Source organism: Pimephales promelas, chromosome 2 (genome assembly GCF_988280905.1).
Source record: "Pimephales promelas chromosome 2, fPimPro1.hap1.1, whole genome shotgun sequence".
Classification (NCBI taxonomy): domain Eukaryota; kingdom Metazoa; phylum Chordata; class Actinopteri; order Cypriniformes; family Leuciscidae; genus Pimephales; species Pimephales promelas.
This window is the reverse complement of record NC_142770.1, coordinates 2,424,807-2,445,862: the sequence shown is the minus strand read 5'-3', so window position 1 is coordinate 2,445,862 and position 21,056 is coordinate 2,424,807. Positions and strand designations below refer to the sequence as shown.

General features: G+C 38.5%; 1 protein-coding gene across 1 annotated transcript; it reads left to right on the top strand.

Annotated features, from left to right (window-relative positions):
- Positions 1-1,297: 1,297 nt before the first annotated feature.
- cers1 (ceramide synthase 1) lies at positions 1,298-20,481 on the top strand. The gene is made up of 7 exons (XM_039682395.2): positions 1,298-2,470; positions 12,792-12,951; positions 13,638-13,818; positions 15,594-15,755; positions 16,288-16,435; positions 18,005-18,129; positions 18,871-20,481. The coding sequence occupies exons 1-7, from the start codon at positions 2,210-2,212 to the stop codon at positions 18,911-18,913; spliced, it is 1,080 nt and encodes a 359-aa protein (XP_039538329.1). The 5' UTR covers positions 1,298-2,209; the 3' UTR covers positions 18,914-20,481.
- Positions 20,482-21,056: the final 575 nt, after the last annotated feature.

The following is a 21,056-nucleotide window of genomic DNA, read 5'->3' as shown; positions in this document are numbered from 1 at the left end:
ATGGCGGTCGACCTTTAATATATAGTTTCATTGGGTTGTTTACGTGAGGTATACCTGGAACTGTATCGCTGAATTTTATTATTTTTATTATTTATATAAGTGAACTTTACATCAAGGGATACATAGAAAGGTACGACACAGATAGTCATCCTCGCCGGATGTTGACCTGTTTTTCCGTTTATAAATGGAAAACATTCAAAAACATCCGGTGGCTGTAAATAAACACTAGAAATTCTTAAACCATGACATCCTCTTCAGTGACTGATAACACAAACAACCCTAACACCTGCGACCACAGATGGAAATAATCGAATACGACAATAACACATAGAAATAATGTTTCTTCTACATTTAATAATATTTCATTATGTCTTCTTCTTTTTTTACAAGAATGTATTACATTTAGCAACAATATATATATATATTTTTTTTAAAAAAAATGCTTTTATTACTATTAAAAAATATATATTTTTTATTAGACCTTCCACAGTGGTTTTATCATGGTTTTTATGGAAGAAAAGCCGCGCGCATTATGGGATGTTACACAGCCCGATGGCGCCGCCCAGCGCTATAACGTTGTACTGCAGCGTCCGTGTCAAAGTGCAGCAAAATGGACAAATTCTTTAAAAAAATATCAGCAATTTTCTTCATATACTTTTTGATGGCCTTTTCAATGTGACCAACTTAATTTATTAATAAATAAAAAAATATATTGAAAAAATTAAAATATATTAATTAAAAAGTTTTTTTGTTATTTCATATGAAACGTCTCGAAGCCTAACGACTGCTAAAAATAAAGAAAACATTTGAATTGAGCCGAAAATCAACATTTGTACAAATGATTACTGTCACTTTAAACATGTTCCTGCTCTCTCTCTCTCTCTCTCTCTCTCTCTCTCTCTCTCTCTCTCTCTCTCTCTCTCTCTCTCTCTCTCTCTCTCTCTCTCTCTCTCTCTCTCTCTCTCTCTCTCTCTCTCTCTCTCTCTCTCTCTCTCTCTGTGTGTGTGTGTGTGTGTAATCTATCTGAAGATAACGGACCACCGCTTGAGCTGAGTCATTTTGGCGATTCGGTTCATTTGAACAATTCGCTGTTTAAAACAATTTGGAAGTTTAACTTAGGTTATGAAATAAAGATTTTTTTTAATCAAACTATTTTATCGCCGTCATTGATATACACTGGTGTGTATTTCCGTTGTCCAGTTTCCAACCTTTCGAATATGTTAGTTTTCTACATTTCGAAACACCCAAACTGACGTCTAACCAAGTGATTCCGCTTTGCGAGTCGACTCCATCGAATTGTTCAAAAGAACCGGCTAACATGAACACAAGGACATCATCGTCGCTTTTTTTTCTTTTTCTGTGCACTAACCTCAACTTCTTCACAGTGCGATGCGGATGTCGGTTCTCACGTGAGGCTTTAGAGACATTTTAGGTCCATTTGGGTTTTTTTTTTATCTGTGTGTGTTTTTTCTCATTGTGCGTCGGAGAATCTATCACACGCTGAGCGGTTTTGTGCGCAGGTTCATTTTAGGCTTAATTTGGCGATTTTTATTTCTACCTGTTCTCTATATTCGACTCACATATGGACATACTGAAGGATCATTTCTGCTTTAAACCTCTCTCGCCATGAGATGAAACCCAGAGGAGATGTTATACTTACAGGATAACGTAAAGGAAAGGACGCGCTATTTCGGCACATGAAGAATTTTGCATATGGACACACGTCACATGTGCGGCATAAAGAGGTTATGCTTTTTATTAGCCTTTAACGTATCATTTCGGAATTGCTTAAATTGTGAGCCCTCTGCTTAAATTTATAACAAATGAACTGTGATAGGCAATGCAGGCATGCCGTGCAATGGATTTTGCAACCATTAAAAAAGGGAAGTGTTAATATCAATATATCATAGGCTATACAGAGAAGATGTTGGAAAACTAATCGGTTTACTCTCCAATGGCATGTATGCACTATAGGATATAAAATAATATTTTATTTTCTCTTTTTATAAAGGGTTAACGTTTGTTTGGCATAATTTGTTAATTGGCATTAGTATATTATTAGTCTTAATTTAGAAGACAGACAGGACACGTTGGATGCCATAATCAGCTTACGGTTTACAGCAGCTATAGCTGGTGGCACTCCTGCATTGTGTATCTCCATTGCTTTTCGAGCCCCTAAGTGGCTTGTTATTAAAGTATTTCTAGCGTAATGGACACCAACCACATGGATGATGGGTCTTCTAGTGATGGCATGGAGATGGAGATCATGCCTGGCTACATTGAGCTCATCACCAGCGCATGTTCAGTCATTTTCAGTGCCTTCAGAGACTGTAAAGACTGCGGACTGGAACTGTCCAGAAAAACCTTGCTGGATCATGCCTACATAACCTGGATGGAGATCTTCATGTTCTTCATGAGCGCGGTCATGTGGACGAAGGTGCGCAAGGGCCTGACCATGTACATCTTTGAGGTAAATACACTCCAGAAGCCACGGTCAATACAAACACAACTTATACTGACTAGGCCCATTGTGTAAAATAGGTTTTCATTTCATTTCGGTATCGGAAGTTCAGGGGTGAAGCCTGTAAATATATGAATATTAAACACCAGGTTTTGAAAGCATCATTGGCGCCCTCAATGAATATCTGAAGTAGATTCGAAACATTGGATATTTGCATATTAAAGGTCATTTGAGGATAGATGTGAGTGAGATAAGTGATGTTTGTGAAGTCAAGCATCTCCAGGACTGCTAGTGATCTGAGAGAGTACGCAAACACTTCTCTTTTCTCAAGAGGTGTTGTTGTTTCTGAAAAGCAGACGTTTAACACTTAACATGCAGAAGTTCACAACTTATTTTGGCTGTGAACATGGGTGTAGTTTTTCCTCTTCAGAAGAAAGACCTCGGCTATTTGTGTTCTCTGTTTATGGTCTGAAACTCACCATGTAAAGTTGCAATGTCCTCAAGAGCTGCTTTACATAGTTTTTTTTACTTTGCATTTTAACTTTTACATACAACGATGGCTATGCAAACGGGTTACATTAACTATCAAGTTTCCCCGGACATAAAATTGGATCGAATTGCCTCGTTTCTGAGACTATGATATGCCACATTTAGCATGCTTGCTTGTGTTCAGCTAAGAATGATTGTATGTGGCGAACGTTGGTTTCACTTCCTGTCCTGAAATGTGTTTTGATGACTCGTTTGAGCTCTGCTGATGTGCTGCGATTACTGGGATCAACGCCGCCATGATTCATGGGCCTCTGCATCCATGTTTACTCAGGTTCCTCCTCCTGTAAAGTCTTTACTCGCAGCACGTGGAGAAAGCCTGGCGACTGGCGTGGTGTTTATATGGAAAAATGTGACGTGTCAGGACCCTGTCTGGCTTGTAACTCTTGGGTAAGAGAGTGTGAGGTCTTGGGAAAGAGTTGCAGGCCTGCAGTTTGTGATTAAAAACCATTAAAAATGAAAAGATGACAGTTTAGCCTAGTCAAATGTGTCAGATCTGATATCTTGTGCTTCCTGGCTAATCATATCCCTCATCATGAAAGAGGGTTTCCCCTTCAATACATCACAAGATTGAAGTCATTGATCAAACCATTGCATGCTTAAAGTATGCCAAAAAAAAAAAAAAAAAGAAAATCAATAGGCACAAGATGGGTTTCTGGTGTGTTCTTCTTGAAGGAATATTTAACCCAAATATGACCAGTTATTTTATTAAGTCATAGAATAGCTTTCAATAGCGTTGTTTCCATTACAGATTTGCGCGAAACTGTTGATTAAAAACTATTACGAAACAATGCTGTTTCCAGTAACCGATGTTATCCGACTGAAACTTTATTTCTTCCTCTTGCGATAAGTCATTTAAAAAATCATGCCGACGTATGTATTTCGCAGCCATAACTAGACATTATTTTTAAAGGAAGGAGACGTAGGCGTGTTATTGAAGCATTAACGGCAAGGAAAGCCCCTTATACTTGTGAGCAGCTCGTATGAGGTGTTTCTCCCATAGATATCCATAATAAAGGCTAGATGTCTTACGGCTGAATCTCTATCGTCATCACCGGCGGCCATCTTGTCACAGGCAAGCTTTCTGGCAGACTCTGATGTAAGATGAGTGATCGGCACGAACACAAATACTCTTATCTCGTTGAAATCTTGATGACGGTTTGGTTTCTTACAAACGTATTAACGTGGCTATAATTCTGGATGATTATTTATTGATACACTTAAGTGCGCAGTGTCATAACTAAATCTCTGACGTTTATAACAAACCAAACCGTTTGAAAATCGGTAGAAAATTGAGCAAGTTTTGGTTATTTAAAAAGTTCATGCACCATTAAAACACGGCGGCCTGTGACAAGATGGCCGCCAGTGGGGACGTCGACCTCCATTCGCTAGCAGCGCGGACGAGACATCTAGCCTTTATTAAGAATATCTATGGTTTCTCCCTCATCTCCGCTTCAAGCTCTTGATAAATTGTGGCGTTTCTTTGTGGTTTAGAGTCCAGTATTCTTGTGATACTTTTGTCGGAGTTTAATGAAGAACTCTGTCTCGTCTTCTGTCCACAAACACCACGCCATCTACGTCAGGTGACCTGTAAATGTGCAAAACCGTTTCCGGTTTGCAAAATATTCCTTTTTCGAATTGCCTGAAAAATCCACCTCATGCAAGCGATTGAAATTTCAATTTGCGCAATTTGAAGGGTAATGGAAACGTAGCTACTGATATTCACTGATAGTCTTATAGTGAGATGTTAACCGCTGGAAAGATTGAGTCAGCGAGTTGAACTCAAAAATCCAACACTATCTCACAAACAATTCGTACAAATTTGTACAGGTGATTAAAAGGTGGCTAATTCGTAAGAATTTGTACAACCTCACTCATGTTGGTTTAGACTAGAGCCCGACCGATAAAGGATTTTGAGGGCCGATACCGATACAAATATTTCTGGGTTTTAAAATCCGATATATCGGCCGTTTTTTTTTTTTTCGAAACGCGCAACAAAACATTAACAGATTTCCTTAACATTAGTTATTTGTAGTTATTTATGAGTTTTAACTAAAATAATATAATGCATTTTAAAACGAAACTTGTTTCTTTTATTGTCACAACAGAACAGACTGATGATAGCGGCGTTAGCTAGCTTTATGGTTAGCTAGTAGGGGTGTAACGGTACACAAAAATCACGGTTCGGTACGTACCTCGGTTTTAAAGTCACGGTTCGGTACGTTTTCGATACAGCAGAAAGATTTTTTTAAAAGAAAAAGATTTGTTTAAAGAAAAAATATTTTTAAATAAGTGTGAGTTTTTCTAGATCTTGAAACTTTCAGGTTTATAAATAGGGGTCATATTTGAAGGATGAACAAATAATGTTTTGGTCATCACATTAAAAATAACATTTAAATATATATCTATTTATATAATATTTGAATTTTGAAGTGCTGGAAAAAGATGTGTGAAGTACTTGAAAGCATTTCATCATTCCAGCCAAACTGGTTCCAGTTAGTGTTACTATATTAAATCCATGGTGAATGTTGCTGGTCTGTGGACGAAAAGTATTACTAGTTCATTCATGGCACAACGTTTCTCCTGGTTTCCATGACAGCGCTGTTTGATCTAATAGAGATAATAACGTAGAAATGTGAATGCATCTCACTAGATCTTGCAGCCATGTTATTACCTCAGTGGCGAATTCAAATGTTTTCTTTACCGGATCTCTTAGCGCGGTGTGGTAACAGTGTTGCTTGATCGAGATCGGCTCGCGCTGCACAGATGTTGCTGGTCCGAACTGATAAACGATCCGTGAAGCACATAACGAGTAGCGCAGTTTCGTTCTGCTTTCATTACACTTGCCATTTGGATGTTGCGCAACGTTGTGTTGGCCACGTCAGCACGAATTTTGCCGGCAGGAAAAATGGTCCAAGCAATCGTTCGGTTTGTATGCGTACCGAACCGGAAGCCTCGAACCGAAACGGTTCAATACGAATACATGTACCGTTACAACCCTATTAGCTAGTCTATGATGAGCCATATTTTAGCAATGGATGACGTCATACTACAAAGTGTAAAACATAAATTTTCAATATAACAGGCCAATGAGAGGTGATACGTCTCATTGCTGTAACTGTTACGCGCTATTAAAGAAATACTTCAGTCACGTTGTCAAAAGTTAAAAGGACAGTCAGTCAACTACACTTATATTATTATAACGTAACGTAATTATTACTAACTAATTCCGCTTCACTCTCGGCTTATTTAACAGCAGAAAAACTGGACATGATAGTCACAAATTTTATCATGCTTATTTGAGTTTAGAGAACTGATGGGGCTGTTCTTTTAATTGTTATTCAAGCAATGTATGTATCGTGCCCAACTCAACGAGTGTTGCCAACAGGGACGGTGTAGAGTGCCCTCTGGTGGACAAACTATACATTTCCAACACTCATGACATGGTTCAAGCGTGTTTCGTCCGTTTTAATTTTTTTTATTTTTGAAATATTCATTTATCGGCCATTATAACTGCCGATACCGATAGTTTGGAAAATGCCTAATATCGGCATGCCGATATATCGGTCTGGCTCTAGTTTAGACTCGATTTGTCTAAACCCACGTGATGGGTAGGTTTAGGGGCGGGGTCAGGGGTAGGTCATTCATACGAATTCGTCACCTCATAAAATTCGTACGAATCGAATAACCGTTAACTGAATCATTGTAAAGACCTGACTCAAAAGAATGATTCATTCTGATTTTATTAACGCTCCAAAGATTGCACATACATCTGCCATGTTTTAATGAGAAACAACTTAAATACGAGTCTTTTCTTCACACTGAGTTACCATATGACTTCAGAAGACGTGTGTACAAGCCCTTTTGTTTTTGGCTGTGTGAGCTCACTACTGCAGAACTGTACTTTGGCCACGAGATTGTCTCGCATGTCTTGGGAGATAATTTCTGACACAGTCTGCAGATTTTAAAGTGTTTTGTGGACTATGTCCCGCTCTCACAAACACATGCGTGCGGTACGTAACATGATCTCTCTACTTGGTTTTTAAACGAATCTCCATGTTACCTAATAAACAATTTATGGCATCAGCTCTTAGCGATAATGAGGCCCATTCATTTTTAAAGTTCCCATGCACTTTCACGTTCTCAGACTCGATTGATGAGTAGCAAAAGGCCGTCTGCCCAGTGCTGTAAACTGTGTGTGTGAAATTCAAGCCTTTGCTGAGACTGTGATGACCACCATTCACTGGACCAGAGGGAATTTATTTCAGTAATCACTTCACTAAAATCAAAATACCCAACAATATCATGTTCTGCCAAACAACATCACCACTACGATAAACTTTGGCTGTCTTAACAGCTGCCAAGGGAATATCATGCGACATGCTGTGTATTCTGCAGACAATAACCTTTGAGTTAACAGCAGTCGTAAGACAGAGGTCATCAGCTCATAAGATTACCAACATGTGTTTCACCAGTTCACATTCATAACAGGTGCTTTAAATATTAGTTTACTTACCCATTGCAAGATTGTCAATCAATTTTACGTACGTGAACCTTACGTACGTGTTATTTTAATATCAGCAAAATGAACGCCAGTGTAAAATTGATAAATGGATGGAATAAAATGGTAGAAAAATAAATACTTTAAGGTTATCCAATCTTCTAAAACTCAATAACATCTATCGTGACCAACTGATAACATAAGGAAATTTGCTGCCCCGTATATTGACTCTGAAAGGCAATTAAAGCACCCGTTTAAAATATGTCCCCCCAGAGACTCGAGTGCACTGATGTGTTTCTCAAATGAGTGGAAATTGCTTGCCATTATCGGTAGGCATCGTGGTCTGCATCCTTCCTTCCTCTTTGTGCCGCCCTGTTTCAAGTACTCTGAACCCTCGACTCGATGCATCAACTTCATCTGAAATGACAGCAGAAAACAAACTAGTTGTTCCAAGAACAATCAAAGCCTGAGGAAATACAGCTCAGCCCAACCGGGGAGGGTGTTTGAGGGGCAAATGAGAAGGCTATGTGGCTCCATCTGGCCATGTGGAGATGCTTTTATAGTTTTTTCTTACTCTTGACCCTCCAAAGTATTGGAAAAGGGCCTTTTTTTACTTTAAAGGGGTCATTGGATGCCCATTTTCCACAAGTTGGTATAATTCTTTAGGGTCTTCGTGGGAAGTTTGTAACATACTTTGGTTAAAATTTCTCAATGGTTGTGTAAAACACACTTTTTACCTCCTCAAAAACACCTCTGTTCACCGCGACCCGTTTCGGTGCATGTCTCTTTAAATGTTAATGAGCAACTGCTACCCCCCACTCCTCTCTTCCAATGGGGAGTGTCGACACAAGACACGTACGTACAGTGATGCCTTGGCGGACAGTATACAAATATTCATGTGTTTATCTCTGTTAACATCAAAATGAGCAAAATGAGGATGACTTGACAAATGGTTGAAGTGGAAATATGCTAATATAAGAAATATGCGTGGGCGGAGCATTAGCAATATGACACCATATTGCTCAGAAAATCCAAACGACTTGATTATTTAGAGTGTTTAGGCTTTTTGATGATAAAAAAAGAGTGAATGGATTTTTTTTTCATTGCATGGTAGTTGTGTCCACACACTGCAAAGACACATTTATTGGCAAATTGATTATTTGCATCCAATGACCCCTTTAAAGGGATGCTCCACTTTTTTTTTTTTTTTGAAAATAGGCTCATTTTACAACTCCCCCAGAGTTAAACGGTTGGGTTTTACCGTTTTCGAATCCATTCAGCCGATTTTCTGATATTTAGAAGAATATCAGTAACCAGACAGTTTCTGGTCCCATTGACTTCCATAGTATATATTTTTTCCTACAATGGAAGTCAATGGGACCAGAAACTGTCGAAAACGGTAAAACCCAACTGTTTATCTCTGGGGGAGTTGTAAAATGAGCCTATTTCCAAAAAAAAAACAAAAAAAATCCCTTTAAGCCGGGTGCACACGGTGGGATTTATAATAGTCCTTTACGATTGCTGCTTGTCAGACTGTACGAACATGAGCGTCGCTGTAAGTCATGTCACGCTGTAAGATCTCAGTTATCATTGATGTCAGACTGTACGGCATTCAAGACGTGGTAAAAACGGACACACGCACCTAAGAAAAATTGTTTTGCATCATCAATCAATGACACATTCGGTGACTGTCCGCTGCGCTACACGCGAAATCGCTAACATTAATTTTGGTCATGGCTTGTCTTGAAAAACAAAGACAGTTTGACGTTCGTCGCAGGAGGCAAATCTTCGGACGCTACCAGAATATTATCTGAGGTCAAATTTTATCACAGCCATCTATAATCCAATGGCTACATGTTGACTTTAATCTTGCGATATATTGAAGGAGAGATGCTCTTTCATGGAGAGGGCATGAAGACATGAAGTCACGCCTGTTTGTAATCAAACGAACAATAAAAGACTTCAGGATTTGGGAAATTTGTCTCAGACGGCGAAATAAATATATAAAAAAATAAATATATAAAAAAATACCCGGCTTAAACTATATTGGCATTCTGTTTGAATTTGAATGTCCTGATGTTTATATGCTTCCTTTAAAGGAACAGTTCAGTCAAAAATGAACGCTGTCAATGTTTATTCTCCATTATGTTGTTCTAACAGCTGTATGACAGATATTTTGAAACCTGATGCAGAAAGTTCACAAGTTATTTTGGCTGTGAACGTGGAAGTGTGTTTTTATAGGTGTTTGGTGTAGTTTTTCCTCTGTTAAAGAAAAAGACCTCGGCTATTTTTGTTCCAGTGAAATTTGCTTTAAAGCCGCCATGTAAAGTTGCAATGTTCTGTTTAACATAGTTTTTTACTTTGCATTTTGCTTTTTACACAAAACAATAGCTATGCAAACAGGTTACATTCAAATAACATTCAATAGAAGGATATACTCTTTAGTTTCTTAAAATGGCAAGTGACCACAAGTTTTTCACTCTTGGATTGGCTATTCCACTTTTAAGTTGCACTGTTAATAAAAAACGCAGATCCAAAGAGATCAACAAACCAGTATGTTTACATTTATCATACATTGGAGATGGGCTTGTTCTTTTACATTGTGTTTGTTGTCATTTGTCTTCAATCCTCAAATAGTTGCTATGGAAACTGCATGTTTAATCGACGGGTCAACTCTTGTACGAGACCCCAGAACAAAATGTGTTTCAGTCGCATTCGGTCATCAGGTTCAGTTCAGCCCTCGGTTTTGTTTGCCATTAATGTCCTGGGAGCAAAATTAGTTGGTGGTCTAATCTAGGTGGCAATGTTTCCAGCATAACAAGCATTCCCAGAGGAAACATCTATTCCTCAGAAGTTGCTCGTCCAAAGCTCAGTGGACTTATTGGAAAGCTCATTTGTGTTTAATTAGGTATCAAGTGCAAATTCTAAAGAGAAATGACAAGAGACACCAATTAAACACAGTTGATACTGTAAGAAACTGAGATGGATTGCATAGCTAAAATTTAGGGCTACCCCATATTAGTCGACTAAACGTTAGTTGAACGAGATTTTATTAGTCGGTAAGTCACAGAAAAAAACACAAGTGGTGAAATCACGCAGTCCATGAGAAACGCCGTACATGAGCCGAAACTTTTGCTACTTGCCTCACAGACATGAGAAATATGAAATGCCTACTTTTAAACAAACCAATTCAAGTAGAAAGCAAATACTCTCTGATTGTGTAATCCGTATGAAAGTTGCATTTCTCTCTCTACTGCGGAGATGGCAAGTCGGCATCGTTAACTCTAACATCGTTTAGCCTACATGACACCATTTTCAACTAAAAAAGGAAAACTTTTTATGCGCTTTGGCCATTCGTTTACACAACAATGGCGTTTTGGGTGCCTGAAAATGGGTTTCAAAGTCTCTATGTAAACAACAAAAACGTGAATCTCTGAAGACGATGATGTCATGCGCATGCGTATTACGTGTTCAGTCATCGCCAATTAATGGCCTGGCACCAGAATACAAGTTCAAGGTTTAAAGTATTTTTATTGTCTTTCTGCACATGTTGGCACATGAGAACGACATATGTACCTAGGACCAGCAGCGTAATAAAAAGATAATAATAGACAATATACATACGATAAGTAAAAACATAGCTTAATAGACTAAATTTTATATAACTTAAACTAAAAATACCTGACGAGTAAGAGCTACATAATAAATAAACTAAGCAACAAGTTTTTTAAAAAAAAGTGGTGAATCAAATTCACACATAAACCGGAGCATCATTATGACATAGTGCGTTTTTAGTTGTTTTCGCGGATCCGTGTAAACTTTGACAAGTGTCGTCTGTTCACGGAAAACTCAAAGGAAAAACTTCTCCGTATTGTCGTGTAAATGTACTCTAAAATGTCTTTTTTTTTGCGACAAATCATTATTTTTGCCAGTGCTTTGCGGCAAGCTTACATCATTAAATTAATATAAACGTGCGATTAGTCGACTAAAACGACTACTAGTCGACTAGAAAAGTCCGGGCGGCCCTACAATTTGCAATAAAAATGGTTACACTGAATCATATTGAAGAAATTGAAGATCGTATTGCATCTTGGTAAATCTGAGCACATCGAATCAGAAAACTTCATAATCAGTCTCCAATAAACTTCTAGAAGAAGCAATTGGGATGTTAAGGCCCTTGTCCGAAATTTTCACACGTTAAAAAATAAATACGACCTCACGTTATATAAATCACGCTCGTCCGTCATAAAAAAAATCAGATCGGTTCGGTTTTCTGCGTTTTTCGCATCCGTAGCAAGCAGATTGAATGGTGTTTTGACAATTCAGAGCCACCGAATCACAAATACGGAAAAAAAAAACGCATACGAAGATTTCGGGCCTTTAAAGACATTTCATTCATGGTTATCTTTCTGAGATTCGCCTAAACTTTTCTTTGATTAATTTATGGCCATTAGAGCCCAAAGGTTGTGTGCTCTCTCTATCACAACCATGATGCAGTCACCAGCATCAGCAGCAGTCAGCCTGAACCCCGGGACTCAGCTAGAGGTGGTGATGATAGAGGGATGGGGGTGGAGCATTTTGGTGACAGCTGGCCTCTATAAATAACCCCAGCGGGTGGAGGCGGAGAGCAGAATACACGTGGTGGATATCCTGCGGTGCACACCACATTGCCTCTTGGCCAATCAGAGGCAACCATGAGCACAAGAGAGCTCAAACGATGCCAACATATATGTCTAGTTTCAGTGGCCTATTTTATATATATTGTAATTAGCAGAAGGGAGTGCAGATTAGATAGCGCCAAGTGAAGGTGGTGCTTGTGAATAGATAAATGATTAAATCAAGCCTTTAACATCTTCGGTTACTGTGACATTCGGCTTTTGTGTCCACACAAGCAGGATAGTCTATCATGGGAGAGATAAGGTGAAGGCACGTGAGCACACACACAAAGTTTAGCAAAGATGAAGTACAACTTTAGCTTTAGGCTATTACCGTCAATGGGTCGTTCTGAGCTAATTAGAACGGCCTTTTCATGACTCATCCTTTTATGTGAAATCACAAAGGCTGCAGCACCTGGAAAGAAACACACAGTAAATTATAAACATTCACTTCTAAGCAAATTATATGCATAAATGAGTCGAAATTTACTGTTACAGGTGTGTACAAGTTGATAATTTTACCTGGCAGCATTGTGTAGTATCATTGATCCTGTGCAGTTCAGTCGCTAGAAGTCTTCTTTGTTAATGCTAGCATTGCAATTTTATTCTTTCCGCTTGTCTTTCACAGCCGTTTGGACAATGGTGTTGCATCCCATCAAAAGATGTCTCAAAGATGCCGGAGAGCGCGTGGAAGCTGGTCTTCTACACAATGTCATGGTCATACAGCACCTACCTTTTGTTTTTCACTAGTTATTCCTTCTTTCAAAACCCTCCGTCTGTGTTTTACGGTAAGCTTTAAAGTCCTGTTTTCGCATGTAATAATTTTGTTAAACCCTGCCAGGCCTGGATAACTAAACCCTCGGCTTGTAAAAAGCTTTTTAAACAGATTACATGCTACTTTTGAAGGTGTCAGATGATACAAAATACAATTTAATGCTTAAATTGAGTGCTTAAAATGTACAGGATCCTTGTTCAGATTTTGGGAAAGGCCAATTTGTTTAGTCAGTGTTAAATGTTTAATGACTAAAAGTCAGAATAAACATTAATATGAATGATTAATATAATGACTAGATATTAAAGGTCGCAAGTTACTATTATCTGTTAACACTCCTTATCGATATAATTACAGAGTTATTCTGAAATCCCATTTTCACTTATCAGGGCCACTGATAACCATTTACGTTCCAATTGGTAGTTGTTGGACCATCTCACTACTCATTTGCATGAATGATATGATACTACTTTACAAATACCAATAAAGATTGTCCCAATGCCAAAGATCGCTGTTGACGGAAACCATCAATGGCATCTTGAACACCCCTTGATTTAATCTCTACTATATCAGCATAAACCATCTACCAACGTTTTATGAGGCCAGTTTGACTTTTTGTCAGCAAGTCAAGGTCATTACCATCTAGTGTTGTTCTTTTTATGGTTGTGGAGTTCACTATTTTGTTCTGTCTTTTCGGTGTAGACTGGAAGAGTGGGATGTCAGTACCCACCGATATTGCGATAGCTTACCTTATCCAGGGCAGCTTCTACGGCCATTCGATATATGCAACGGTCTACATGGACGCATGGAGGAAGGACTCCCTTGTCATGGTGGTGCATCACTTCATCACTCTGGCCCTGATCACATTCTCCTATGCCTTTAGGTCAGGCAAATTTACAGGCTTTGTTTAATCTACAGCCAGTTTTTTTTTTCTTAGTTACAACCAGGGTTTGAAATTAACACTCGCCAACTTGCCAAATGCCAGACTGATCTTATGAAATGGCGTATGTACGACACACCAATTCGTATTTACATTTTTGGGGTGCTATCAACATGCATAAGCGCTTTTCAGCGTGTTTATGAACGCCGTTGACTTAAAGGGTTAGTTCACCCAAAAATGAAAATTCTGTCAGTATTTACTCACCCTCATGTTGTTCCAACCCCGTAAGACCTTCGTTCCTCTTCGGAACACAAATTAAGATATTTAAGATATTAAGATCGCTCCTGCATACAGTCCATAGGCTTCTTGAGGGACTGGCTCTTGCTGTCCTCGAAAAGTCATTAAAGACATCGTTAAAATAGTCCAAGTGACTACAGGGGCTCAATCTTAAGTTTATCAAACGACGAGAACACTTTTGTGCGCAAAAAAACAACAAAAATAACGACTTTATTTCAACTATTCGTTTATTTCTCCCTCTGCGCGAGTCAGGTTACTAGTTTAATAGCGTAAGCTTCTGTTATTGTACGTCACACGCATCACACACACATGACCAGCGTCGGCCAATAGTGAGCCTACGTGTGACGTTGCTCTACGCAATCACACTACGTTAACTGACTACAGGCTCATGGAGAAGGAAGTGAATAGTTGAAATAAAGTCGTTATTTTTGTTGTTTTTTTGCGCACAAAAGTGTTCTCGTCGTTTGATAAACTTAAAATTGAGCCCCTGTAGTCACTTGGACTATTTTAACGATGTCCTTTAATGACTTTTCGAGGACAGCAAGAGCCAGTCCCTCAAGAAGCCTATTGACTGTATGCAGGAGTGATCTTAATATCTTAAATATCTTAATTTGTGTTCCGAAGATGAACGAAGGTCTTACGGGGTTGGAACAACATGAGGGTGAGTAAATACTGACAGAATTTTCATTTTTGGGTGAACTAACCCTTTAACGTTACGGACCTACCCCAACCCCATCCCTTTATCTACCCGTCACTGGGGTTAATACCATTTATGAGTCTTCCCTTACCATCCTAGGGCAAAAAATATCGCTCCCCAGATGTAGATCTACATTTTGCTTTGTTTCGCTCAGACATTTAACGGCATGTACATACACGCAGAATCAGTCGGACATTTAAAGGCGTAGACATACACGCGGATAGCTCAAAATGCGTATAGATAAACACGCCACTTGACTTGAAAGTGGCGTGTATGTTTACGCAAAAGTCATGATGTCATGTTGTATGTTAAATAAAGCGTATTGCGCAGAATCTGTGTATATCTGGCTTACCTGAACATGCACAACAACAAATAATTGCGCGCAAGTTCATTTGCATTGAAGCAATAGAGAAGATTAATAACCATTTGGTTAACAGAAAAGACATTGTTATTTTTTCTGATGTTATTTAATTATAAAATAAAATATTTTTTGATGTTCTGTCCACCTGTTGTTCTGTTCTGGATTTTGTTTGAATAAGAAATTAATGTATAAAATCCATTAGTTTGGTTCATTTCTTTCTTTCTTTTTTGGCTAATAGAAGTTCTGAATGGCCGGTAACTTAAAAGTGTAGTAGCCAAATTGAAAGGTGAGGGGAAAAGTACAATTCAAACCCTGGTTACAACAAGAACTGGCATCTTAAGGAATAAATTACACAAATAATTAGCTCAAATGATACGCCGCTAAACGCCACAGTTCATGTACCTCTGAACATATCTTCCTCAGATACCACAATATTGGCATTCTCGTCCTCTTTCTTCACGACATCAATGACATTCAGCTGGAATTCACCAAGGTCAACGTTTATTTCAAGATCCGGGGAGGGAAAGAGTACTTCATCAATGACGTCCTGTCCAACATGGGTGCCATTAGCTTTAGCATCACATGGTAAGGCCTGCCTGTTGATCAAGAAACCAGAAGCTATGTTTATTGATGGCTCAAAGTGATTTGTACACGTAGACATGCATCCTTTGTTGGTCCGGGAATATTCCAATCAAATGATCATTACCCCCTGATTTTGCTCGAGCAAAACTTTTACTTCATTCAAAAGTAATTTCTGGACCTAAATTATGGATCAAGGTAGATCTCCAGGAGCAGGATTGACCAACCTTGGTTTAGCGTTGGGAAAGGATGATAGGAATGCTGTGCAAAAACAAAGGATGTTACTCCAGAAACATTCCCTTCTTGATTAAATGAAATTACCCATGTAAGGCTCTACAGCAGGGTTAGGCAACTCTACTAATACTTTCAGGCTTACTTTAAATGTTCAGGACAAGTTTGATTAGGGTTAGAGTTAAGCTCTGCAGGACAGTAGCCCTCGAGGGCCAGATTTCCCCAACCTTGTTCATCTAACAAATGTCTCGAGGATGCTCGAAAGATGTTGTTTGCTTCATCTAGTTTGTTCTTATCATTTGTGCAGGTTTTGGTTCCGTTTGTACTGGTTCCCCCTAAAAGTTATGTGGGCCTCTTGCGTCACCAGCATCCAGTCAGTTCCCACCATCCCTTTCTACTTCTTCTTCAACACACTCCTGCTTGCTCTGCTCCTCATGAATATCTACTGGTTCCTGGTAAGAATGGGTAGTTTTAGAAGAGTCTAGTAAGGCTCAGAGCTAGTAACCCGAAGGTTGCTGGCTTGAGCCGTTTAATGAGTCCACTGAGAGCTGCCCTTGAACAAGTCCATTAGAGAGGCCATAGGTTGCTCAAGAGTATTGTTTCCCAACCCTGGTACTGGAAAACTCCCAACTGTGCAAATTTTGGTCGTCTCTAAATCAATCTGCTTTGACAGTCAAGATTCGAGACCTTGAATGGGTGTCAAATAAGCAAAGCATCCAAAACGAGTTCCTCCGGGAACAGGGTTAGAGACCACCGCTCTAGAGAGATTGTCCCAGGAATAATTGTACTTTAAGTCTACCAAAACAACTGCTTTCTATTGCCCAGTTATCAGTGGGATCAGTTAGCTCATGCTAGCTAGCTATCTAGCATATAGACGAATCCGGCGAAACTATCGGAAGTAAGCGGGGCGCCATTACTGAGCTGTTGCTGGGTAGCGTTGCGCCATTGCCTCCTATTGTTTTAGTTGCAACTTGCGTCCACTGGAATAAACAGCCCGGGATTTACGACTGTCACTAACGTTACAACGTTACCCCTTGTATAATGTCGAGTGGGTAAACAGTTTCCGTTATAAATTGTTTCTATGGTGGCAGTAAAATTTAAATTTTGAAGAGAAAACATTGAGAATACCCCGGCTCGACTGCCCTTGTCTGGAGCCGTACGGTTTACAAAAATTTCCTGGGCGAGTACAAGACGCGGACATTCGCGTATAATAACAATTATTTAATGACATAAGTAAAAAATATAATAAATATGTGATATGGTGATCAGCAAAATCTCCTCTCTTGCTATTTTTTCTATTCAATTAACATGCTATGGTCATTAAATGGCTTTCCTGAGCTAAACGTAACGTTATGTGACATAATTGTTCTCCCGCTGTTATATTGACCTCTTTCCATGGTTTAAAAACACTAATTGGTCGATATTATGTATACTTTCTAGCTGTAACGTTACCTTACCCTTGCCCGTTGCAATGTGAAAATGAGATAATGCACACAAATGAAAAGCATGAATTTGTTTATTTGATTTCATTTATTTATTTATTGTTGCCAAATGGACAGATCTTTTTATAGTTTCCTCGTTAGCAAACGTTAGCCTAGCTAGCTTGCCAAGCTATTTTCATAAATAATCTGTAAGATCGTTTGTACCTTCATCTGTGACTGGAGGCCACTGTCTAACATCATCAACCCAACAAGTCATCGAGGGTGCGTTCGCGTTATCACCGAGGTTTGTTTACATACCGGTGCATATGTCTATATGCCTGTGTAACAGCTCAGTAATGGCGTCGCCACAAGATGGCAGCCTACACAGAACGCTCGTCGGATTCGTCTATACGTTATCCCAAGAATCTTCTAGAACAGTGCACACTACAGTACCTTGACCGATCCCATGAACTTTCCACTTGAATTTTAACCTACAACGTAACTTTTGGTAACTAGCTGAGAGAGAACCAACCACCATTTAACCCTGTTCAAGTTGCATTTCTGTTATTGCTATGAAAAGTCTGACATTTTGGTCTCTTTTAGTTCATCGTGCTGTTTGTGGCGAAGGTCCTGACGGGACAAATGAAGGAAGTAAACGATGTCCGGGAGTACGAGGAAGATCTTCTAAAGGAGAGAACAGACACTAACGATCAGACGTCTAACGAAGGGTATGTGGAGAATTGCAGCAGTCTGTGGTTCAGGTATACAGCATGTGCACGTAATAAAGAGGAAGTTGTGTGGTCGATTAGCAGTTGAGATTGAATACCTTAAAATTGGTTTTTCAAAGTTCCCGTGTGAAGTTTCCACTTGAGAGTTGAAAAGTTTGATTAGCGTTCAAATAATTTATTTTGAACCAATTTTTTGGGGGTTATTCCTACTGGTAATTATAATTATACAGTAGTGTACATGTGCACTTAACCCATAAATATGCTCAACCTAACTTTAAGGCAGCATAATGTTAATACTCTGTAGTTTTGCTTTGCCAAAAATGATAAAGCTAACTAGACCAGAAGAGTATATAAAACAAGGCTATTTGGCTATACTTCATTTCTGCCAAATCTGGGCTCCAGTTCTTTAAACGTTTCACCGTTGGCCAGTATTTGTTAGAGCTCCCTGATATTCTAACCACATGGTGAGGTAGCTTTGTGCCATACGCCTGTTGACATCAATAGCTTTAGGTTTAGGGTAACGCAATCTGAGATCACAGAGTGTGGCAGTCTCTTTTGACCTGATTGGCGATTGGATGAGAGAGAGCCGTCTCACGTAGATGCGACTACCGTCATGGCATTAGTCCTCTCCTTATCTGTCTGACCTTGAAGTGAAGTGATATCCGACTATGCCACATGCATCCTGTGATCACCTCTTTCTAGCCTGACTCTGTGCTTTGTATGCATCTTCCTTCCTCTTAGGAAACATGTGCAGAATGGGACCAGCAAGAAGAAACATCAATAATATCTAGATGCTGCCATCTGCAGGCACTTAACCATGACTGCAAGGTACTTACGTGACCTAGTTTGATTCTAACCTCGGACCGCCATGGCGATTGGACGGTCATACAGAGAACAAGAAACAAATCAACCATCGTCTTTGTTTTTGTTAATCACTGTTATTGTAATATAATCATAGCACTGTGAATGTTATTGGTTATGTCTCATATATTGCTTTAAAAATGTTAATTTAAGTAATTTTTTAAAAAATCAGGAACTTATTTTCGGGAGTGACTTGAATATCTTTGGATATTAAATACAATACCATGCATTTAGGAGAACAGTGGAACACATTATAATCAGGTTTTGTGGTTGACAGTTTGTTTGATTAGATTTAGACTTTTTGTTTATCTGGTGTATTTTAATTCCAGGAGTGAAGGAGTGAACCCCAAAAGGGTTAGTACTTATCTTGTTGTAATGAGTACTAGTGGAGTGGTTCTTAATTGGTTGAAGATCTGTTCTGAAAAGCAGGGGAGGGCAATGTTAAATTCATATAATTTAAATGCAAATAATATTAATCATAAAATCATGCATAGTTAGGGCATTAAAATAAGTGGAAATTCTTACCAGATCTTTTGTTGTTGGCATCAAAAGGCAGGCTGTACATCCAATTACACTCAATGGTATTTCGTCACAAAATCGTCAAAGTAGACATATGCCAACCTCTTAAAAACCATAACTTTGCAAGGTAAAAAAAAAAAAAAAACACCCACACTGCAATAAATATTGGTTCATATTGGTCAGAAAAAATAAACAGGTAGATATTTTTCTTGTTTCAAGTAAAAAAAAAAGAATAAATTAATTAATTAATAAATTAAAAACAATTAATTTATTAAATTAATTTTGATACATTCATCAGAAAACAGAACTTAATATATCTGATGTAATTTTGCTTTTCAATATTTATCTCTAATTTAGAATGTTTCGTTATTTTTACTTAAAAAGAATACAGAATGCTTTCATAGAAATATTAATAAATTTCAAGTTTAAGCACTTCTTTGATACACAGACCCCCGGCTTTACAGACAAGGCTTAAGTCTAGTCCCAGACTAAAATGCATGTTTGAGATGTTTTAACTAAAAGCAACTTGTACAGACGTATCTTAAAATATGACTCAGTGCCATTGTTTTGTCTCAAGATGCACACCAGTTTTTTTTTCTAAGGCATGTTTATAAACGCTACTTAAATGTCCTAATTGAATTAAAGCCTAATCCTGGCTTAATCTAAGCCCTGTCTGTGAAACCGGGCCAATATACAAAATTAGTGTCCTGAAGCAAAACCAGTTGAGAACCACCACACTAGTACATCAGTTGCCTTGTTTAAAAAAAAAAAAAAACATCTATTAACTACAAAGGTTACCACCTAAAAAAATAAATAAATAAATAAATAAATCAGCCTGATCTGCATCAATCAAAATCATGTTTGTAGCCTACAGTATTACCGTGTTTGAATGTAGATAACTGAAAGAGAATCCGTTGCGTGATAGAAGCTAGAAGTTGCGTGGATTGACCAAAACTATACAAAAAAAAATAATCATACACTCCGATGATATTGTTTATTTTATAAAAACGGATGGATAACTCAGTGGAAACAATCGTTAGTCGTAGAAGCTTATTCAGTCCGTTACAATGGAGAAACATTTACTAGCTAGCTACTCAAATTCATCAAAGTATTTACTGCAAATGTCGTACGCGGGAACGCATGAGATTTGAGAATATGCTTTACGAAATAACACCGCAAAAGATTAAATGAAACTGATATTATCTGTCGTGACCCATTGATCACACCAAAACCATATCGCAGTACTTGAATACTTTATTTGCCTGCTGTATCAAAAGTTCTGTTGTGTAATGCTCATAATCGTCGCGTTTGCTGATGAGATCTGCACGTCGCTGGTCTTCCGTTTGTAATGCTAGCTTGTGCTAGCCGTTTATGATTTGGGGTGTTTCGTTGTTAAAGAGATAGTTGACCCAATACGATGGCAAATATGTGTTTTTTAAATATTCTTTGAATCTATTTAAATGCTTATTTCGAGTTTCTCCCGTGTAAACGTTAATTAACAGCAGACGTCGTCTACAATATTCTTGAAGAAGCGTCTAACATACTTT